The 19,774-nt window shown below is 35.3% G+C and overlaps 1 protein-coding gene across 11 annotated transcripts in view; it reads left to right on the top strand.

Moving 5' to 3' along the window:
* POSTN (periostin) overlaps nt 1-19,774 on the top strand; it is a 38,095-nt gene that overhangs the window by 7,266 nt on the left and 11,055 nt on the right. For 6 of the 11 annotated variants that reach the window (XM_037376445.1, XM_037376440.1, XM_037376448.1 and 3 more), the window contains exons 3-16: nt 1,483-1,547; nt 2,872-3,029; nt 3,667-3,831; nt 4,648-4,794; nt 7,363-7,504; nt 8,699-8,911; nt 9,066-9,200; nt 10,068-10,216; nt 10,741-10,877; nt 11,639-11,769; nt 14,604-14,734; nt 14,910-15,012; nt 15,348-15,415; nt 16,005-16,050. In XM_037376445.1, coding sequence (XP_037232342.1) covers nt 1,483-1,547; nt 2,872-3,029; nt 3,667-3,831; nt 4,648-4,794; nt 7,363-7,504; nt 8,699-8,911; nt 9,066-9,200; nt 10,068-10,216; nt 10,741-10,877; nt 11,639-11,769; nt 14,604-14,734; nt 14,910-15,012; nt 15,348-15,415; nt 16,005-16,050 — 1,790 coding nt within the window. Of the gene's footprint in view, nt 1-1,482; nt 1,548-2,871; nt 3,030-3,666; nt 3,832-4,647; nt 4,795-7,362; nt 7,505-8,698; nt 8,912-9,065; nt 9,201-10,067; nt 10,217-10,740; nt 10,878-11,638; nt 11,770-14,603; nt 14,735-14,909; nt 15,013-15,347; nt 15,416-16,004; nt 16,051-18,223; nt 18,272-19,774 lie in introns of all 11 variants that reach the window. The other 5 variants (XM_037376441.1, XM_037376439.1, XM_037376442.1 and 2 more) reach the window with 1 other exon arrangement.

Here is a 19,774-nt window from a genome sequence, read left to right as displayed (position 1 = left end):
TACAGAATTACAATCCTCACTTTTAAAAGAATGCTTTGTAATGCTATTGTTCTTCCAGTCTACTTTCATTTTTCAATGTCTTCAAGTAGTTTGGATGTTGAAGGTCTTAAGTCCAACTTTTCATTTGAATAAGCTGTTCATTTTAATGTGTTTGTGGTTAATGTTTTGTTAGTTTAGGAAAAATGAAAGAAGTGTACTCATCTGCCACGAAAGAGCCTACAGATTAAAAACTGGAATGTTGTGGTAGCAAAAACTGTCAAGGAATTAGTGTTCAGAATTCTAGCACTGCCAGCATTGGCCATACCTATAAAAATAACTTCTGTAAAACCATGATGTTTTAATTTGTCATCCACAGTGTAGCATAATTTGAAAATATCAGAAATCTAATTTCTTAAGGTTTCTGTTTTAAACTTTGGTAATGTATAATTTGCTGGCATTCCCTCTCTCAAGGAGCCAAAATCAGCTCTGTGATAACTTTAATGAATTTGCACTTTCATGTAAGAAAGGAGAATCTGTCAAGCAGTTCTATGGTAGAGCTTTTATTTCTGTCATATTAATCAAGAAGACATTATAACTTATAAGACTATCAATGCTAAATTGAATGTTACAATATAGAATTATCAGTTAGCCCTGGTTCACTGTTATGTATAGCTTATACCTATTAAAGAAGAATACTTTATTTGCATCATTATATAACAGCTCCTGGTCCCTGGTATTGCTAAATACTATGTATGCTGTGATGACATACTTTTTTTAACTCTGTTTTTGACTTGTATTCTGGTTTTCACCCTCACTACATCTACAGTGAACTTCCCCTTGTGTCCATCCACCCTGTCTTCTTCTCTATAACCTGCTTTATGTCTGTCCGTTACTAGATCTCTCCCTCACTCCTGAGCTTTTTCAAAGACTTCCTTGAAAAACTGAGGCTCTAACATTCTACTTTCTATCACCATACAATCCACAGGACCTTGTCCTAAATACCTGTTTAGTCCCTAGATCCAATATGTACTTTTGTCATTTTAATTTCTGTTTGGGTAATTTATTTTTTTTTCTTTTTCCTTTACAGCCCTGCTGCCACTAGGTTTTATCAATGTCCTCACTTTCTTTATTTTTACCTTTCTTCAATCCCATCGAATCTTTTCAAGATAGACAGTTCATTTACTTTTCTTCAGCTGCTGTTCTAGTCACATAATCTTTTAATAACTCTAATTGAGTTCCACATCCCCTCCCATGTTCCTTCCTAGGACTTAAACTTAATGATGACAGTCACTCCATAAATTCAAAAGCCTTACAATTTGTAAAATATAACCAATTTTTGGTCTATAAAGAAAAGGCTGAATGATAAAAAAGGGATGAAGGTCTGGAGAGTGTGTACATAGCAATGAAAAATTAATAATAAAAAGTTAAAAATTAGAATTAGCTAAAAAAAGTATACACTTGTCCTGTATATGATTTAATTGTGCTTTTATCTATATCCCACAGAACTGTCTTGTATGAGTGCTGTCCTGGCTATATGAAGATGGATGGTATGAGAGGATGTCCTGCAGGTACAAGTTTATTTTCATATGGATGAGTTAGTATATGAGAACCATTACAATATAGGAGACTTTCAAAGGTCATCTTGAGAAATAATTGCCTTTTTTAAAGATTTACTGCCTAAGAATACACAGCTTCATTTGCATACAGTTAAATTGCACACCGTTAAAAATCAGCCAGCACTGAATTTCATCATGCAGTTGAAGTTTCCCAGCTCCTTCCAGTTGTTGGACTGGAGAGAAATTATAGTGTCTGCAGTTCCCAAAGCTGCTGAAGTTTTATTCCTATTCCCATCACACTCAAGAATAACCTAAAGCATACCAGTGAGGTCAGAAACCCAGGGCATGAGGTGTGGCATATTTAAATTCTGTTTATTCCTTTTCTTGAGAAGACTTGAATATTATTTACCGAAAGTGTTATAGGTTTTAAATAAACATTAAAATAATTTTTTATTCCTTTAAATTAAAGAGTGAAAATAAAGACAGGAATTCTTGATTTCTTCTATTTGTGCTATTCTGTTTTGCATAAATAAAATTAATTGCAGCAGGGAAGAGTACCCTGAGAAAGAATATAGTTTATAACTTTAGATCCTTACATCTGAAATAATCATTTTAAATTCAATGATAGTTAGTCAAACCTAAGGCAGAGTTCAGTTTGTTCAGGTGAATTAATCTCACTGTAGATGTTTACATTAGGGTGAGGTCAGTCACACTCTAGAATTGCCTGTTTCTCTCCATGACCATAAGAAAAGCCAAGAAAAACTAGTTCACTTGCAGATTCCTCACTTCTAGATGCCTGTCTCCATGTAGCAGTGCTTCAACTGTGAGACTATGGCCATTCTTATTCTCTGGATGAAACGATACATGCACAAAACAAACACACTGGCAGAAGAGCAAGAGGTCTCACAAGAATTCTGGTCCACCATGACCAAATAATACTTATTTCATTGCAATTTTTGTGATTTAGATGGAAGTTACTCCTGTCCTCAATAGGTAGCCTTCCATTTCAGGTTGGGTTGGCACAAACCAAGACAACTCTTCTAAAGAAAACATTACAGCATTTGGTTTCATCTGATCTAATTTTTCATTAAGAAAAAAAAAAAAAAAGCCAACAACCAACAACAATAAAACAAATAAAAACCCAAGCAAATATGTTTGGATGGTTTTTGAGTATGTTGACAATGGAATTTTAATCCAAGCACATTGTTGTAATATTGTATTAAACATTTTCTAAAAGGCAATATTATTGTCCAACCAAAAGAAACAAAGTAGATTTGATTGTGAGAAACTGAGTGACTGAAGAGTTTACAGTATTCCTATCTCACGTTTATTTTAGTTGCTCCTATTGATCATGTTTACGGTACCCTTGGTATTGTGGGAGCTACCTCCACGCAGCAGTATTCAGACATATCAAAGCTGAGAGAAGAGATTGAGGGACGAGGATCATTCACTTTCTTTGCACCAAGCAATGAAGCCTGGGAGCAATTAAGTACAGTAAGTGTGTGTGTGCACGTGCGCGTGCATGTGCATGTGTTAAAGTGTCTTTCACCTAATGTTTTAGCTGTAACAGCTAGCCTATGATAAGGTAGACTACAAACAATATTGATATTTTAGATATAAAAGGACATTACCATATAATAAAATAATTTGCATGTTTAACTCATTGCTGAAGCTAGAGTCTGAAATTTTTTTCAGGAGTACTAAGCAACTATAAGTTTTTTCTTATTTATTGCATGACATTATTATTGCATGACAAATATTAATATTGTTAGTGTTGCTGTGTTTTGAGGAAAGAGACTGGAATTCCAGCAACTGCATGATGTAGAGTATAATTGTACTTTGCCAGCAATTCAGGTGTCCTACCTTTAGTGATGTTTTTATTTAAAAAAATACTGAATCAAAGCTCCTCCAATGACTTTGTGATGAGACCTTATCTTCTATTTGTGAGTAAATCAGACTAAACCATCGTTTAAGTAGAGCCAGATTGCTAGGTATCAAAGTTGTGTCTCCTAACAGGAGATATCCATTGTTGAATATTGAAAGCATACGTTAAGGTAAAGCAATCGATACATTTTCCTTACTGGAAGAATGTTTTGAAGCTTCTAATTCATTAAATTCTTTTATTCTTCAGGAAATTCACAGGAATTTGATTGACAATGTAAATATTGAACTGTATAATGCTCTCCACCACCACATGGTAAACAAGCGTATGTTAACAAAAGATCTTAAGAATGGCATGACTCTGGTGTCTATGTATAATGACCAGAAATTGCTTATTAACCATTATCCTAATGGGGTAAGTCTGGTCTCTTTTTCTTTTTTCCTAATATAATTTTACAGTTATAGCTGAATTTTTTCCTCTATTTCCTTGTACAGCTAAGAAAATCCATTATACAAAGTTCAACATCTAGCAAGTCAGTTGCCACTGATAATACATTTTCTCCTGAAGAAATTTTGTCTGCTGTGTAGACTAATCACTGAGAAAGAATTAATGAACATGTGCTGTTTGCTGTTTAGAAATCAAAGTTCAAACTCTTCCTAAAAGACTAAGCCTTCTGTGGCCAAAAAGGATCATAACAATTCTGAGAGCAAAATCTACTATTAATCTTCATGTGTTTACAAAATAATATTAAATCAGATCTCTTATTTGAATTGGATGCACAGTAGAAGCATTTAAGATTGTAGGGAACACACATTCAGTGTTTGGTTGGAAAAAAAACTTCATTTTTATAAATGTTATAAGTGTCCCTGTTAAGTCACTCATCTTTCTTGCCTTAAGTGCATCTAAATGTTTATGTTGGATACAGTTTACATCAGTAAAAACTGATACAATCACCATGTTAACCAGATAGGGAAAACAAATCTGAATAATTGCAATAAGAAATAAAACATGAATATGAAATCAGAGTAGCCTGAATAAATCTGCTACTAGCTTTCCAGAAGCTTAGTTTGCCTTTCAAATCTTAGGTTTTACTTAAAAAATCCAAAAACTGAAAGAACAATAGTGAATATATAATATACAGTACATGAATTGCCAATCTGTAAGAATCAAATTCCAAGTATATAATAAAATTAATGCTTAATCTTCTACTACTTGATTCTTCAAATCTAGGTTGTTACCGTTAACTGTGCCAGGATCATCCATGGCAACCAGATTGCTACCAATGGTGTTGTTCATGTCATTGATCGTGTCCTGACGGCTGTTGGAAATACCGTTCAAGATTTCATTGAAGTTGAGGATGATCTTTCATCTCTTAGAGTAAGACAAGAATAAAAATGCTTCTCTGGTCTTTTAGGTTTTTGCTCCCTTTATTTTTTTTGTGTTTGTTTCCCACCCCTCCCCCCATATGTGTATGATACCTGGAAGTAAGAAGGATTAGTTCAGTAAGAGACAGAAATAAAGTTAAGAACTCCAGTTAATATTGCAAGACTAGCTATATAAAAAAGCAAAGGATATTTTACATAGGGAGTCTGCTTCTGATCTTTTGTGGATCAGAGAAGATTATGTCAATAGGACAGGATGTGTCCCTCTACATGGAAAAGTGTCTTCCCTTCAAATACAAAGGTAATGAAATGTGTGAACGTAAGTTACAGTGTCTGGTGCTAGATAAATATGAATAATTTCAATGAACAACAGAAAAATTTAAAAAAACCAAACAAATTCCAGAACCTAACTAACAACAACTTTCAGAACACCAGTAGATAATGTGTAGGAAGGATTTTTCTTGCAGAGAGGAAGTAGATATTTTTCTGTCCAATTTTCTAATTTCTCTTTCTGGAGAATGTATCTGCTTAGTGTAATGGGATTTCATGCTGCACATATTAAAAAAAAAAAAAGCCACAGTTTTGCAGATAGCTTTTATTCTTTTCCCTCTTCCATGTCCTCAAAAAATAATAATAAAAAAAATTGAATGCAACAGCATAAAGGTGGAAAAGATCCTCTGAATCCTTTAAATCAAGCCCATGACAGTCATAGGCAACCTCATCATTTAAACCCCTTAAAAAAATTAATATAAAAACCAAGCATTTCTAGTCTCCAGCTGAAAAAGAAGCCCTATCTATTTCATTTTTTCCTGTGTAATCTTTGTTGTATCTCTTCTATTTGGATTTAACTTCTGTGAACTTTAAGCAGACATTATCACTTAATCCTAGATAAGGTTTTACCTATTCCTATTACATTAATTTGCATACCTCCCTAACTCTGCTTGAAAAAAATCTTACTGGTTTCCAGGATACATGCTATCATCATGCTTGGGTTTTTTTCAGTTGCATCACATTGCACTTAACTTTCTGACTTTTCAAAGGATGTAAGCCCCTGTTTATAACACATATACCTGCTAATTCCTGTGTGTATGCTTTTGCACTTCATACTGCTTTGATGACTTTGGCCCCAAAAGATAATGTGCTAATGAAACCATTAAGCAAAATCAGTCCTAAGACTAATATGACATTACTTTGAGGATGGTTATTCGCATCTTCCAGATTGCGGATTTCTCACATGTACTTTATCTTTCTGTCTTACATTGAGCTAATAGTATTTCAAATTTAACTCAGCAAATTTTTTAGTCAATTCCACATGTGTTCAGTTTTACATATGTTCTTCTGGCAAATCTGTTCATAATTTATATTGGCATACTCTATCATATAACCCTTTAAAGCATCATATATTCTCACAATATCTTTGATTACTTTTCCTGCATAGTTCTTTTTCTTCAGAATTCGATTCTAATGAGCACAGGATGTAGCTGCCAAAGAAATACATATTGTTATAGTATTTTCTTTTAAGATTGATCTGATAATGGAAACACCCAAATTGTGAGGTTGTACAGATGAGATTTATAAGCAACTTAAGAAAATTTATTTAAGGAATAAGAGAGAAATTACATTTTTAGAAAAACATTGAATTGGGTTTTATTTAGTTCTGACTGCTTACCTCTTCATCACAAGAAGGTAGAAAATTTTTCATCAATTGTGTTTAACTTTTCTTTTTTAATGTCCAGGCCTGTGTACCACATTAGGGATTAAAAACCTGGAGAAAAATTTTCCTGGCCTCAAATCTTAAGATAGAATAGAATAGTTCAGTGGGAAGGGACCTATGATTGTCATCTAGTATGATTGCCTGACCAATTCAAGGCTGACCAGAAGATAAAGCATGGTATTAGAACATTGTCCAAATGTCTTTTAAACTGACAGGCTTGGGGCATTGACCACCTCTCTAGGAAGCCTGTTCTAGTGTTTTGCCATGCTTTCCTAATGTCCAGGCTGAACCTCCCCTGATGCAGCTTTGAACCATTCCTATGCACCCTGCACTAGATACCAGGGAGAAGAGCTCAGCACCTTGCTCTCCACTTCCCCTCCTCAGGAAGCTGCACAGAGCAATGAGACCACCCCTCAGCCTCCTGTTGTGATTCAAAAATTCCTCCTAGTATTTAAACAAATTAGTCATACACCTGTAATAAATTTTTATTATTTATGGGGCAAATCATTAGCTTTGCTAGACTATTGCTTTCATCTAATTTGCTAAAACCTCTATGTTCAAACTTTTCATTTAAAAATTTAGTCCATAATAAAAATTTATACTCTGCTGTCACCCCTATGCAAATGTATTGATTGCTATTTAATTTAAGTGCTAAATTAAGGTGCTAACTCAGTGTATCAAGATGCATTTTCCCCACTAAATTAACTTTCTATTACTTTTTGTCAATTCATTTTTTCATCTTTCTGTAACACTGATCTCAGTCTAGTACCTGTGGTCATTAGGTGAAACTAGACAATGTATTCTGGTAATATTTTAAACAACCAATATTAAAATAAATTTATTTTCTAGGCTGCTGCCATCACATCAGATGTCTTGGATATTCTTGGAAAGCCTGGTCATTACACACTCTTTGCTCCTACTAATGAAGCTTTTGAACGACTTCCAAGGGGGGTTTTAGAAAGGATCATGGGTGACAAGGTGGCTTCTGAAGGTATGTAACATTTTTTGCAAATGAGAAATACAGGTGAGTGGATCAGAAGATAAAAACTACATTATCCTAGTGACTGAAGTTGAGCACCTGTACTCTCATATATAAAGGAAGAATTATTTCTTCTGTCTGATTTTTCCACTTACTAAAGATTCAAAGTCACTGAAAACTTAATTTCCAAAACAGTTGAAAAGAAACTGAAAATATAGGTACATCGATGTTTTTAAGAGTTCAGCTGCATAGCTCTGATAGAGATTCCTGTCTCTAGCAATGCAGGGATATCTGAATGTGGAATTCTTCCATAGCTTTCTTATGAACAGTTTTTTCATACAAAAAAGACATGTTCTTCTAAAAGGCAAGCTCTGCCCTGCAAGTTGAACTGAATTTATACTATGTATTCTGACAAACTGTAACAGTCAGCACACTTATTCTTCTGAGAACTACAATAAAACTAATAGCTGAATCAGTCTGTTATGTGGACAGTAAGGCAATGGACCACTTAGAAATGGAAGGCTCATTTATGAGTTCCACTGCGCTAAACGAGTTCTCCGTCATTTCATTGTAGCCTGGTTAAGTCACTGTGCAGTATCTCAATGGAGAATGATGAAGAGGGGGGTCTGGACTAATTTTAATGTGAGACAATAACTAAAAATAGAATCCTGAAAAAACATGACATTTTTGTTGTGGTGTGTTTTTTGGTTTGGTTATTTTTTTCCCACTTTATCTTCAGGAGGTTTTGGCTGATTATTTTGGTACCCACAGAGTACACTGAATCTTACTTGTATAGTAAGTCATAACAAAAAATAAATCTGGAGTCGACATTGCATAGCCTATAAAGTTTTGTACTCACAGGCCCATTTGGAGCATATCATGCTCGGTCACCCAGTTATATACTCTGTTACACAGAGATCGCAGCATAACCGGTATATTCTCATAATGCAAGGGATGCCAAAGATTTTTTACCATAGATATTGTTTAAAGGCCTACAGTATCAATTCTCATATAAATAACTTCCAACAAAATATCTATGAATGTAAATAAGCAAATATGATGGATAAGCTAGTAAGCTATTGAAAATAGTGTAAATGTAATAATGTAATAATTTATTCCACACCTATATATGAATATTATACATGTATATATATGAATATATGTGTCCAAACACCTATATATGAATTTCCTGCTCTTTTCTCACAGCTCTCGTGAAGTTCCATATCTTAAATACTCTCCAGTGCTCTGAAGCCATCACAGGTGGAGCTGTCTATGAAACCTTGGAAGGAAACACAGTTGAAGTTGGTTGTGATGGTGAAAGTCTGACTGTGAATGGAGTGAAGATGGTGAAACGCAAAGATATTGTGACAAGCAATGGTGTTATCCATCTCATTGATGAAGTGCTAATTCCTGATTCTGGTCAGTGATGTGTATGAAAATCTTACACTGAAGATGTTTTCTATGATCTTACCTAAATTACTTGTTATATTGGTATGGATAAGCATGAGAATCCAAATCAGGAAAAGGAATAAACTGTGTTTTAAAATACCTTTTCCTATTCCTTTATTTGCAGCCAAGCAAGTCATTGAGCTTGGGGGTGCCCAGCAGACTACTTTTACAGACCTGGTAGCACAGCTAGGACTGGCATCTTCTCTAAGACCAGAAGGCCAATACACTCTCCTGGCACCTCTGAATGGTGCTTTCTCAGGTTAGTAGCCTTAAAAGATTATGCTTTGAATGTCAAAATAAACAAGAATATTTGCTACCCTGATAGTTTTCCAAATAAGCCCCAGTACTTGTTCTAAGTCCCAAGGAAAGAGCCCTAGAGAAACAGAGATACTTCATGCTTCCAAAATACATACCATGCAGAAAGACAAAACAAGCCTAACTACCAGGGCGCACAGCTTATTTTTAGTGATACTGTTTGTTAATGGAAATAGTATCACTAAAATAAGGTAGAAAATATGCATGCACAGACAGATTGTGGGAAAGAAAATATATTAATGAACTGCCAGTTCCCTTAATCATTAAATTCACAATTTATGTATTTGTAAAAAATTTATACAAGAAGTTTGGTATTTTCCAGTACATTAAAGCAGAGAAAAACTCATACAAATATACTATAAAAAAAAAAGGTGTTTGCATATTTGAATAAGTGACCACAAGGGCATCCTGCCCTTCCCCCAAGAATGTGAGTGTTGACTCATCACCACAGAAGTGCATTTGGAAAGGTTTTAAGGTGCACATACATAAAGGAAAAGTTGTAATAAGAACTTCAGCAGTAATACAGAAGATGGAGCAGGCCCGCATATAAATCATTAGCCATATTATTTATATTAATTAATCAGAGCTATGTCAAGAGTTAATGACTGAATTTAAGGAATGACAGTTTGCAGAAACCCCTTAACAATTCATTTTCTGTGTACACAGAAGAAAGTACAAACCTTAACTCAAGCATTTCAAAGAAAGAGTCAGTATTTCCATGGTCTTTTAATATAGCATTCACAGTTAACCTTACTTAAATGACAATTCACTATATAAATCATTATATATTAATGTTTAAATGGCTTTGTAGATGACACCTTAAGGATGGATCAACGCCTTCTTAAAACGATCCTGCAGAATCACATTGTAAAAGTGAAAGTTGGGCTCAATGAACTGTACAATGGACAAGAGCTGGAGACAATTGGAGGAAAAGTGCTTAGAGTCTTTGTGTATCGCACAGTAAGTGAATGGGGCTTTCTAACAACACATATCCCAACCATGAGAATGGAAAATCGTGACAGAATAGATGGTGAAGTTGAATGAAACCTCCAACATTTAGTGCTATGACTATCTAGCAACAATTTTCAAGCCATTAAGCTAGGAAAAAAATAAAAATAAATATCTTTATTGATGGAAACTTTGGTTGCATGGAAGACTTTTCAGGAAAAGGAAACAGGATTCCAGATTTGACACTCCAATAGCAACAAATTTTTAAAGCTATTTTTTAGAACTAATTAAGAACATTCTCAAGGGAAATTTGTTTGGAAATGTTTACACCATATAAACTTAGTCCAAATTTTGCTGCTTTTGCTTTCTCAAGCTATTGCCTGTCAAGAATACACAATTTCACTGTAGGAAGTACATATGAATATAATTTTTAAATTTAGGAGCCTGTTGGGAAGTGTGCATCCATCTAATATTATCAAATATATATAAGTGATTATCATTGTGTGAATAGCTCCACTTGTTTCTCTTTTAATCAGGCTGTATGTATTGAAAATTCATGCATGGTCAGAGGAAGTAAAGAAGGAAGGAATGGTTTTATTCACATCTTCAGACAGATCATCAATCCAGCAGAAAAGACATTGCATGAAATGCTGAGAAATGATAAACGTTTTAGGTGAGTAGCAGTTTTGACAGCACTGAGACTTTCCTACAAGGTGTAATTATGTGTACGACACAGCAAGTCTGAGAAATGGACTTGTGGACTGTGCGTTGTTGGATTTTGGGGGGCAGGGAGGTCAGGGAAGGGATTATTACTTCCTCCTCTTAAAAAAAAAAAAAAAAAAGAAGAGGGGGTAGGAAAGAAAAAATAAAATGGTTCTCCTCCAGCTGTGTGCTGAAAGAGTTCCTAGACTTTATGCTAGAATGGTTGTTTGCAGCACATAGGAGTCAGTAAAACGCCAGAATGAGAGGAGTATGAGGACTAGCGGGATTGCATGATACATTCAGAACTATAAATGCCGCAGAGCCTGGAGGTTTAATTAATCAGTACAATTCCATATGGGTGCAACATGATTGCATACCCTTCCAGTACATAGTTCTGTTCCCTTCCTGCAAGTATCTCGATACTCCTAGAGACAGCAACAACCCTTGGCACCCCCCTGCTTCATCTCTTTGATGTGTGTGCGTGGGGGGGGGGGTTATTTGATGAATTCTGCTCTCATCCAGGCTTCTAATATTTTTCTCAAATCCATTTTCCTCAGTTTGCTACTCTTTTTTCTCATTCCCCTCCCCCACTGTCTATTTCTGGGAAATAATGACAGTGCTTGAAGATTGATGCACTATCAGAAAACATGAGGGAAAAAAGCACCTGGATCCGAGTATAGTTACCACATTTCAACAGAATATATTTGTGGTTTGTCTGTCTATTGTAAACAGCACTTTCCTCAGTCTGGTGAAAGCTGCAGATTTAGATGATGTTCTGTCACGGCCTGGAGAATGGACTCTCTTTGTTCCAACTAACGATGCCTTTAAAGGTTTGACTGATGACGATAAGGATATATTGATAAGTAAGTACCATAAGAAAACTAGAGCAAATGTATGATCTATAGGAAAAGTGGCTAGTGCACTTTGTACACAAAAGCTATCTGATAAAACAGTTTACCTTTTGCATAGAGCAGGTCATAGGACCTCCCTAAATTAATTCTTTCTTGGGGGCTAGAGGAAATATCTTTTTGGAAATATGCATCCAACCTGAATTTAAAATTAAATTTCAATCCTTAAGGTATTATTCCAAGGTGTAATTATCGTCAAAGTTAAAAATCTTCATTCATTTAATTAGCTTCAACTTTTCATCACTAAACCTTGCTATAGACATTTTTAAATTGAAAAGTCTTTCCTATCAGATTTCTTTTCTGGTTGTGACCATTGCATTAAAAGCTATGTAGTATTGACTTTCCTTTCTTTCCTTTACTTTCTGCTTTCTGCCTCCACCCAGTGATCTCTGATATTACCTGTGCACTACAAGTTAAATATTGAATATATTTTGCTAAATGCCAGTTTATGTAATTTCTTTCCATCTTACACTTTTCAACTCTGGAATTATGTAGATTTTTCACAAGATTTAAAAGTAATTTCTTTAATGTCATGCTTTATTTCCATAAGTTAAGAAATGCACAGTGAATATTTTAAATTTCCTATAGAATTTCCCACTAGAGGGGTAGACTGTGGCCACAGCACTATAGATATTTTTAGTATATTTGAGAGTAATAGACCCATGCCAGATTCACAAGTGCAGGAGTGGTTGCCTTGAATCCCACATCCAGAAGGTCAGTCGCATTTTCTGTTCCTGAACTTTTCAGATCAAAGTTTGAAGAGATGAAGTCGAATCACATGAAACCTTAATGACTTCAAAGAGTCCAGCTCAAAGCACCGATAAGCAGAAATCCCAGCTCTATACAGCCTTTAACCCACTAATGAGTCACTATGATTTTGAATTATCTCTTCAGCCATTTAAAATTACAATAGTCATATAAATTACCTTCCAGTGTAGTGTGTCTCTAGTGACTAACAGTGAATTAGCAGATAGCCTAAATGACTAATGTTAGATAGCTACATAATGAATTTAAGCTTGTCTCAAGGCTGTGAAGTAACTTGATAAATGCTATTATTCTGTTTTTATTGGACTATATAGTTACTAACTAAGACTGAGTTTATCAAATCTATTATTTTTATCTTTGGTTCACAACTTGACTTTGTAGCCAAGTGCCATGGTATTTTGGAATATTTCTATAATTAAAAATACACTTATATGCCATTCTGCTTTTCAAGGGGCTTTATGTTCTACTTTTTCCTATGATTCTGACTCAGTTTCTACTTACTTTCCTTGGTAGATGAGATTTTAGTCTACCTCCCTATCCTTTTGCAGCAGAAAGTCCATTTCTTGTCTTGTAAGTGAGATTCTTGTAAGCAGAGATTACTTTCTGGAATTCTGTCTCGGCTTTCTTTAAAGGCATTATGTTGATTTCACCATAAAAATTAAACCTTAGAATATGTAAATTTTGAAGGACTATAAAGAAATACTTTATTTGTAAGACAGGCAGAAAACAAAGATTATTGTAGCCAGTAACCATTGTGGCAGAAAACAAAGGTAAGCAGTTTGTGAAAACAGCTTTTGAATGGTCATGCTTAGGCTTTGTGTATAACTTGATGCTGTTTATGAATGGTCCAGTCACAAAATCTGAGTGCTGATTTTAGTAGGAAGAAAAAGAGCATTTAATTTCATTTCAGTAGTAAAGTGAATTCCAGTAAAATAAGTCATCAAAGCAAAAAGCAGAAAAAGGAAAATGTTCACTGAAAGACATACCAGGAAAAACTTATAACCAGACAGTATTTCCACTGCAGTTTCATCAAGGCTGAAAGTCCTATTAACAATCAACATCAGCATGTAATGTTAACATGAAACTTGTAACAGAACAGTCAATATTCCACGTAATGGCACATGTATTTCAAAACTGCTCTGCTTGGTACCCTGCCTCCTGGGGAGATTATGGGTATTCCTACAGCCTATCCTATGACTGAATCTCCATGGACCCAGAGCACCAGACAGCCTTGTCAGGACACCAGCTTGGGCTCCAGAATCCATTTCCATTTAAGACAATTTTGGAAATGTTGAGTTTTTTCTTTTCTTCCTAAATAAAAATGTCAAACTTTGAAATATGAGAAACATCCCTAGAATAGAGGTTTTTCCCTTTTCCCAGCTTCTCCAAGCTGCATCTGGTCTCTGTAAGAACAGAGAAAAACAGCACTCTAAAAGACTTCTTTTCTGCCTGAAGTAAATATCAACTCCCTCCTTCCCCAGATGGGAAAAGATGTGTGTATATAAAGAGTTGTGAGTTATCCCCAGTCATCTCAAAAGCATGTTACGACAAGAGAAAAATTATATTAATTGTTAGCTATGGTTACCTTTAATTGCAGCTATGTTAAGGCTGGAGTTTGTCTAGTAGCTTGGTGAAATTTCATATTGCTCACTGCTTAGTGGTCCTGAAATCATTGTGTTTGTGAATGCTTTGTGAAGCATAGTTAAGAAAAGGGCAAAAAATCTGATTAGATGTGCAAGCAAATAAGAGAAAATAATATAGAAAAATAAGAAAATGCTGACTCCTTTTCTGTTCTTTTGCTTGAAAGTTCTCATAATGTCTATGTTTATGTTCTAAGAACCTTTTTGTCATGTGATTGTTTTTTCCCCTTTATCATCATCTTAACAGACTAAATTGTATGTGCTCATGATAGTTTCGTTCATACTGTGCCTAGTTCTGGCTCAAGTCTGTGTGAATCCTTAAAATTTCCAGAAAGAATTATACATTACCATTTAATTTTTAATTCTACTTTTCTTTTTAAATAGGAGACAAAAATGCTCTCAGGAATATTCTTCTTTACCACTTGACACAAGGAGTATTCATTGGAAGTGGCTTTGAGCCTGAGGTGACAAACATTCTTAAAACCATCCAAGGAGGGAAACTCTACTTGAAAACAGTTACGTGTTGAAAAAAAAAAAAAGTCTTTTTGATACAGCCTTGTAACAGGGATTTGACATTTCACGTCTATCCATGTTGCAGAGTGGGCTGCACTTCTATGAATGCTATATTAAGGTTTGGGGATATTTTTTAATGTCGCTAATAACTTGTGGTCTCTTTTCATCCTATCCCAGGTAAATGATACTCTTCTGGTTAATGAACTGAAGTCAAGAGAATCTGATCTCATGGCAACCAATGGTGTCATTCATGTTATTGATAAACTCCTATATCCAGCAGGTGAGTATTAGTTCATGTAATTTATACACACTCTTCTGAATCTATTTACAAGTTATGCAGGTGCAATAACTTAAAAATGTTAATTCCTGTAAAAAGACAATTCGTATGTGGAAAAAGAAACAGCAAATTTACCTCACTACTGTTTTGTGTAAGAGCCTTGCTTGAAACCATGGCAACTCTGAAATTCTGTGAAAGTTAAATATGTGGAAGACAAGATGCTGTAGGCTATCTTTTCCAGTGGTATAAGTGCACACATACATCTCCTGATCACTGTAAATGGAATTAAAACGAACACAGATGTATGTTTACTCTTATATGCCTATTTATTTTGCCAGATCTGCCTGTTGGAAATGATCAGTTGCTTACAATCCTGAAGAAGTTGATTAAGTACATTCAAATTAAGGTACTCTTTAAATAATTATCCCTTCATCTTTTTGGCAGGATCTGTGAAATCATGTACATTATAATTCGTAAGTGATTCTCTCGTCCCTATGTTTCTTCAGCAGACAACATATTCAATAGCTCCCAGTTACCCAAATATAAAAATGAATGATACACTGCACTCAATAGTTAGAATGTATGTTTTTAACACCACATATCTGTAGAATATTTGTATTTGGATAACTCCAATGTGAACTGGCCCAAATCTGCTCTTTGTTTCAAGTACACTTTATCACTCCAGCAAAATAAATCACTTCTAAATCCTTGAGGCAATTTGTCTTTGAAGGAAATATTGAGTAAAAAAAAAATTAATGCTATGGCATTAAAACCACCAGCCTCAATAGCCTGTGGAGAAAAACAGGCACTCTTATCTAACTCAGCTAACCTCTTGAGATTATATTCTCCCTCAACAACGAATGAAAAGACCTTGAAAAATAGCATAGCTTAACTTTTACATCAATGAAGCAGAGAATCCTACCCCCATTCATTAGGAAACTAGAAGCCAAGTATACTTTCTTTTAAATTTTAAAATTACTTTTCTGTATTTATAGTTTGTTCGTGACAGTACCTTCAAAGAGATTCCACTGACGTTTTACAGTAAGTTCATTCTAAATACATCCAGATGGGTTTGAGATTGCTTTTTAAATCTTGCCAATTTCAATCTTGAATTGTAGATCTTTTTTTTTTTTTTTTTCAATTAAAAAGAAAGAGAATTCTGGGAAAGTAAGATGTGCCCAAGAATCACAGGAAGAGAAAGACTCAAATTAGAATGTTTCTGGCAGTTATGCTACTGTATGCATTTTCTTTCCTTTCCAGATGTTTGACAGGAAAGTAACCCTGAAGTAAGCTGTTCAAACTCTTTGGGGTAGGCAAGATACATATGGAAAATATTGTTTTCCAGTTTTTAGCCAAGGTTCAGTGTTTGGTGCGTAACAGACTTGTACTGTCTCTCTCTCCAAGATGTAACATTGTACTGTGCTGACTCTTCAAGATGTAGCATTGACCAAACTCTGCAATGAGATGCTTTCTTTTTCATTGATGTTTCTAGAGGGACAGAGTGCACCTGTTCCACTTGTTTCCCATATGTGCAAATATGAGGCTTGCATGAGAGGCAGTTGTTCTGACCATTTTCCTTTTAAGAAGTAAATGTAAAAAAGGAATAACTTGTTCTTTTGCAGCCTTTTTCAGGGTTTGCATTTAGTTTCTGAATAAAAAGTAGAACTGTTAAAACAACTGTTAGAAGACAAAGGTCCTCCTGAAGCTTTGGTTTTTGAGTTTTGAATTTAGGTACATGATAAAATTTCTATAGGATCTACTCACATTTCTCTGTAGAAATGGAAACCATCACATTAGACCTTTGAAAACAGAAAATGGATGCACTAAAGTTAAAAGACGCTTGGAACAAAAAATGCAATTATCTATTCTGATGGCAAGTTGAATATGAGTCAACAGTGTGCCCTGGCAGCCAAAAGGGCCAAGTGTTTCCTGGGGTGCATCAAACACAGTTTAGCTGGCCAGTCAAGATAGGTGATTGTCCCACTCTGCACTGGTGTGGCCCCACCTTGGGTATAGTGTGCAGTTTTGGGCACCTCAATACAAGAAGGACATCAAACTATTTGAGTCTGTCCAGAAGAGGACATCCAAGGTGGTGAAAGGTCTCAAGGGCAAGATTTATAAGGAGCATCTGAGGCCACTTGGTTTGTCCAGCTTAAAGAAGAGAAGGCTGAGGGGTAACCTCATCGCAGTCTACAACTTCAACAGGAACCACGGAGGGGGAGGTGCTGATCTCCCTCTGGTGACCAGTGATAGGACAGGAGGAAATGGGATGAAACTGTGTCAGTGGAAGTTCAGACTGAACCTTAGGAAAAGATGCTTCACCGAGAGGGTGGTTCATCACTGGAACAGGGTCCCCAGGGAAGTGGTCATGGCACCAAACCTGCCACAGTTCAAGGACCATCTGGACAGTCTTAGTCATATCATTTAGTTTTAGGTAGTCCCATGAGGAGAAGGAAGTTAAACTTGATGATCCTTATGGGTTCCTTCCAACTTGAGTTATTCTATGATTCTATCTCCAATGGCCAGCGAGAGTAGTGCAAGAAGCGATGTCTGTAAACTGAAGCAAAGAAGGTCAATGTCAGACATGAGGAAAGTTGTAACTGTTCATTTAGTTGAATGCAGGAACAGGAAAGCTGGGACCTCTACCAGTAAAGACTTCTCTACCAGTGAATGGATATGAGTCAAATAACAATCTATCAGAGATGTTCAATGAATACTAGAGTCTGTCTTAGGTATAGAGGAACAACTCCATCTTCCAAGGGCACCACACTTGTCCTCTTCATGATGTTCTATCAAGTGTAAGAGTAGTTCTGAATGTCAGAGGGTTTCCTCTGTTTACCAGGTTGGTTCCCTAATCAAAAGAAAAGGGCAAGATTTTAATTTGTGTCAGGGAATTGTGCAATTCTTTATGCAGGGAATTGTATGAGCCATTATTATTACGTAGCTTTCATAATCATGGGTTTCATGACCAGTGGGTTTCATAAGGCAGAAAGGCAAAGAGCACGCCAACAGACTTTGCCTGCAGATGACTTGTATACACCACCATTTAGTAACTAGAACAAAGATCTGTATTCTAAAACCTTTTGAGTTACTTTTCCATCCATTAATATCTGTGATTTTATCCACATCAATGGCCAGACCAAATCTAACTGATCATTACTATAAGGAAACTACAAATGGAATGTACTTTATATTCCATTTTCTATACTTTCAGAAATTAATATAATTGAAAGCAACGTCCAGCCCATCATCAGAAAGGAAGGTAAATGAGGCAATTAGTATATATATTTCTGTATATGTTCATGTACATATACAGAATATATATTGTATCTATTTCCTTAATAGCAAATTGTACCAAATAACTCCAGGACATTCAAGACTTTGCTGAAAAAGCAAAGATACAAATATTGCAATTAGAACTGGCTGAAATATTTTACATAAAAAGATTTCCTACAGTTTTTCTCCCCAAGTGGATTTTCTCCTTTTTCTATGGGCATTTAAAAATACGTTTTAAATAATCTTTTTTAAAACCATTTCTTTTATGTGCCTGAAATATTACTATATCTTTAATAAAATAATTTCGTTTTTTAAATTAAAATTGTTATTTTAAAAAATTAAGTAGATTTGTTTCTTATAATTTGAAGGAAAAACCAATCAGTTAATTTTTCTATAGTGTTCAATCAGTTCTAAATACCAATATCTGTCAGATGCCTGGAAAGGGCAGTTAGCCAAACTTATTTAATTTCTCGAGGCAAAAGCATGACTTGAAGATTAGTGGTGGGACTGAAGAGATCAAAAAGTGGGGCTGGGACTGTCAAAACCTCATATGATTCATAACAATTAAAACATCCATTGATTTCACTAGATCACTACTAATGAGCTCCAGTTTCTCATTGAAACAAAAATGCTCAAAGGGTTGAGTTCAACTGAGGAGGAAAGCAGTTAAAAATGTTTCACAGCAACAATTTTATCCAGCCTTTTTAATCATTGTTTCTGGGAGGACTTCCTCCCAACAGAAGTGACATGAGCTTGTGTTTTCTGCAGGTTGCCTGTGCTTCAATCTCATTTAGGATTAGACATCATCCAACATATATATTGATCTTTGTTGCCTAGTCTCCATCATTAAAACAGATCCACAGAGCAATATAAATGGATAGGTTATTCCACACGGTAATTTACCCAAGATATTTTGGAAATTTTCCTGTGATGAAGGTGAATCACTCTGAAAGTACCTGTTCTTCTATGTTAAATCCAGAAACAGGGCATATAATTTAGGTGATTTACATGTTGTTCAGAAATTGATAGTTAACCGAAAAAAAGCCCCTCTTTTGAGGAAAAAATGAAATGTCTGAGCACTTCTACAGTTATATATACAGCTAAGTTTTATTCACCACAGACAGAAAAAATATGTTAGTGAGTATTGAAGAGTTACTCCTTTCCATTGCCAGTACAGTACTTCTGCTTTGGGATGTACTCCAGGGAATGATTCCTGGCCAATACAGCCTTTCTGCTGATGATTCAGAAATAGACCAAATAAAGTAATTTCTGGTCCTTCTGAGCTTGCTAGTAGTAACGGTAGTAAGCAGTAGCTTGCATCAAAACCATATAAGCCCACAATTATCTGTAGAAAAAAGCTGGCAACGCTGCACGTTAATTTCTGCGGCATATGTCAGGAAGTTCTAGCAGATCATGATGGAAAGGAGATTTCAGTAAAAAACCAGAATCATCAGCACCCCCACGTTTAGAGGGTGATGCCTGTCTCAAT

The sequence above is a fragment of the Falco rusticolus genome, chromosome 2 (assembly GCF_015220075.1).
Source record: "Falco rusticolus isolate bFalRus1 chromosome 2, bFalRus1.pri, whole genome shotgun sequence".
NCBI classification, from domain to species: Eukaryota; Metazoa; Chordata; class Aves; order Falconiformes; family Falconidae; genus Falco; species Falco rusticolus.
Note: the sequence above shows the minus strand (reverse complement) of the source record. Positions and strands in the feature narration are given on the sequence as shown.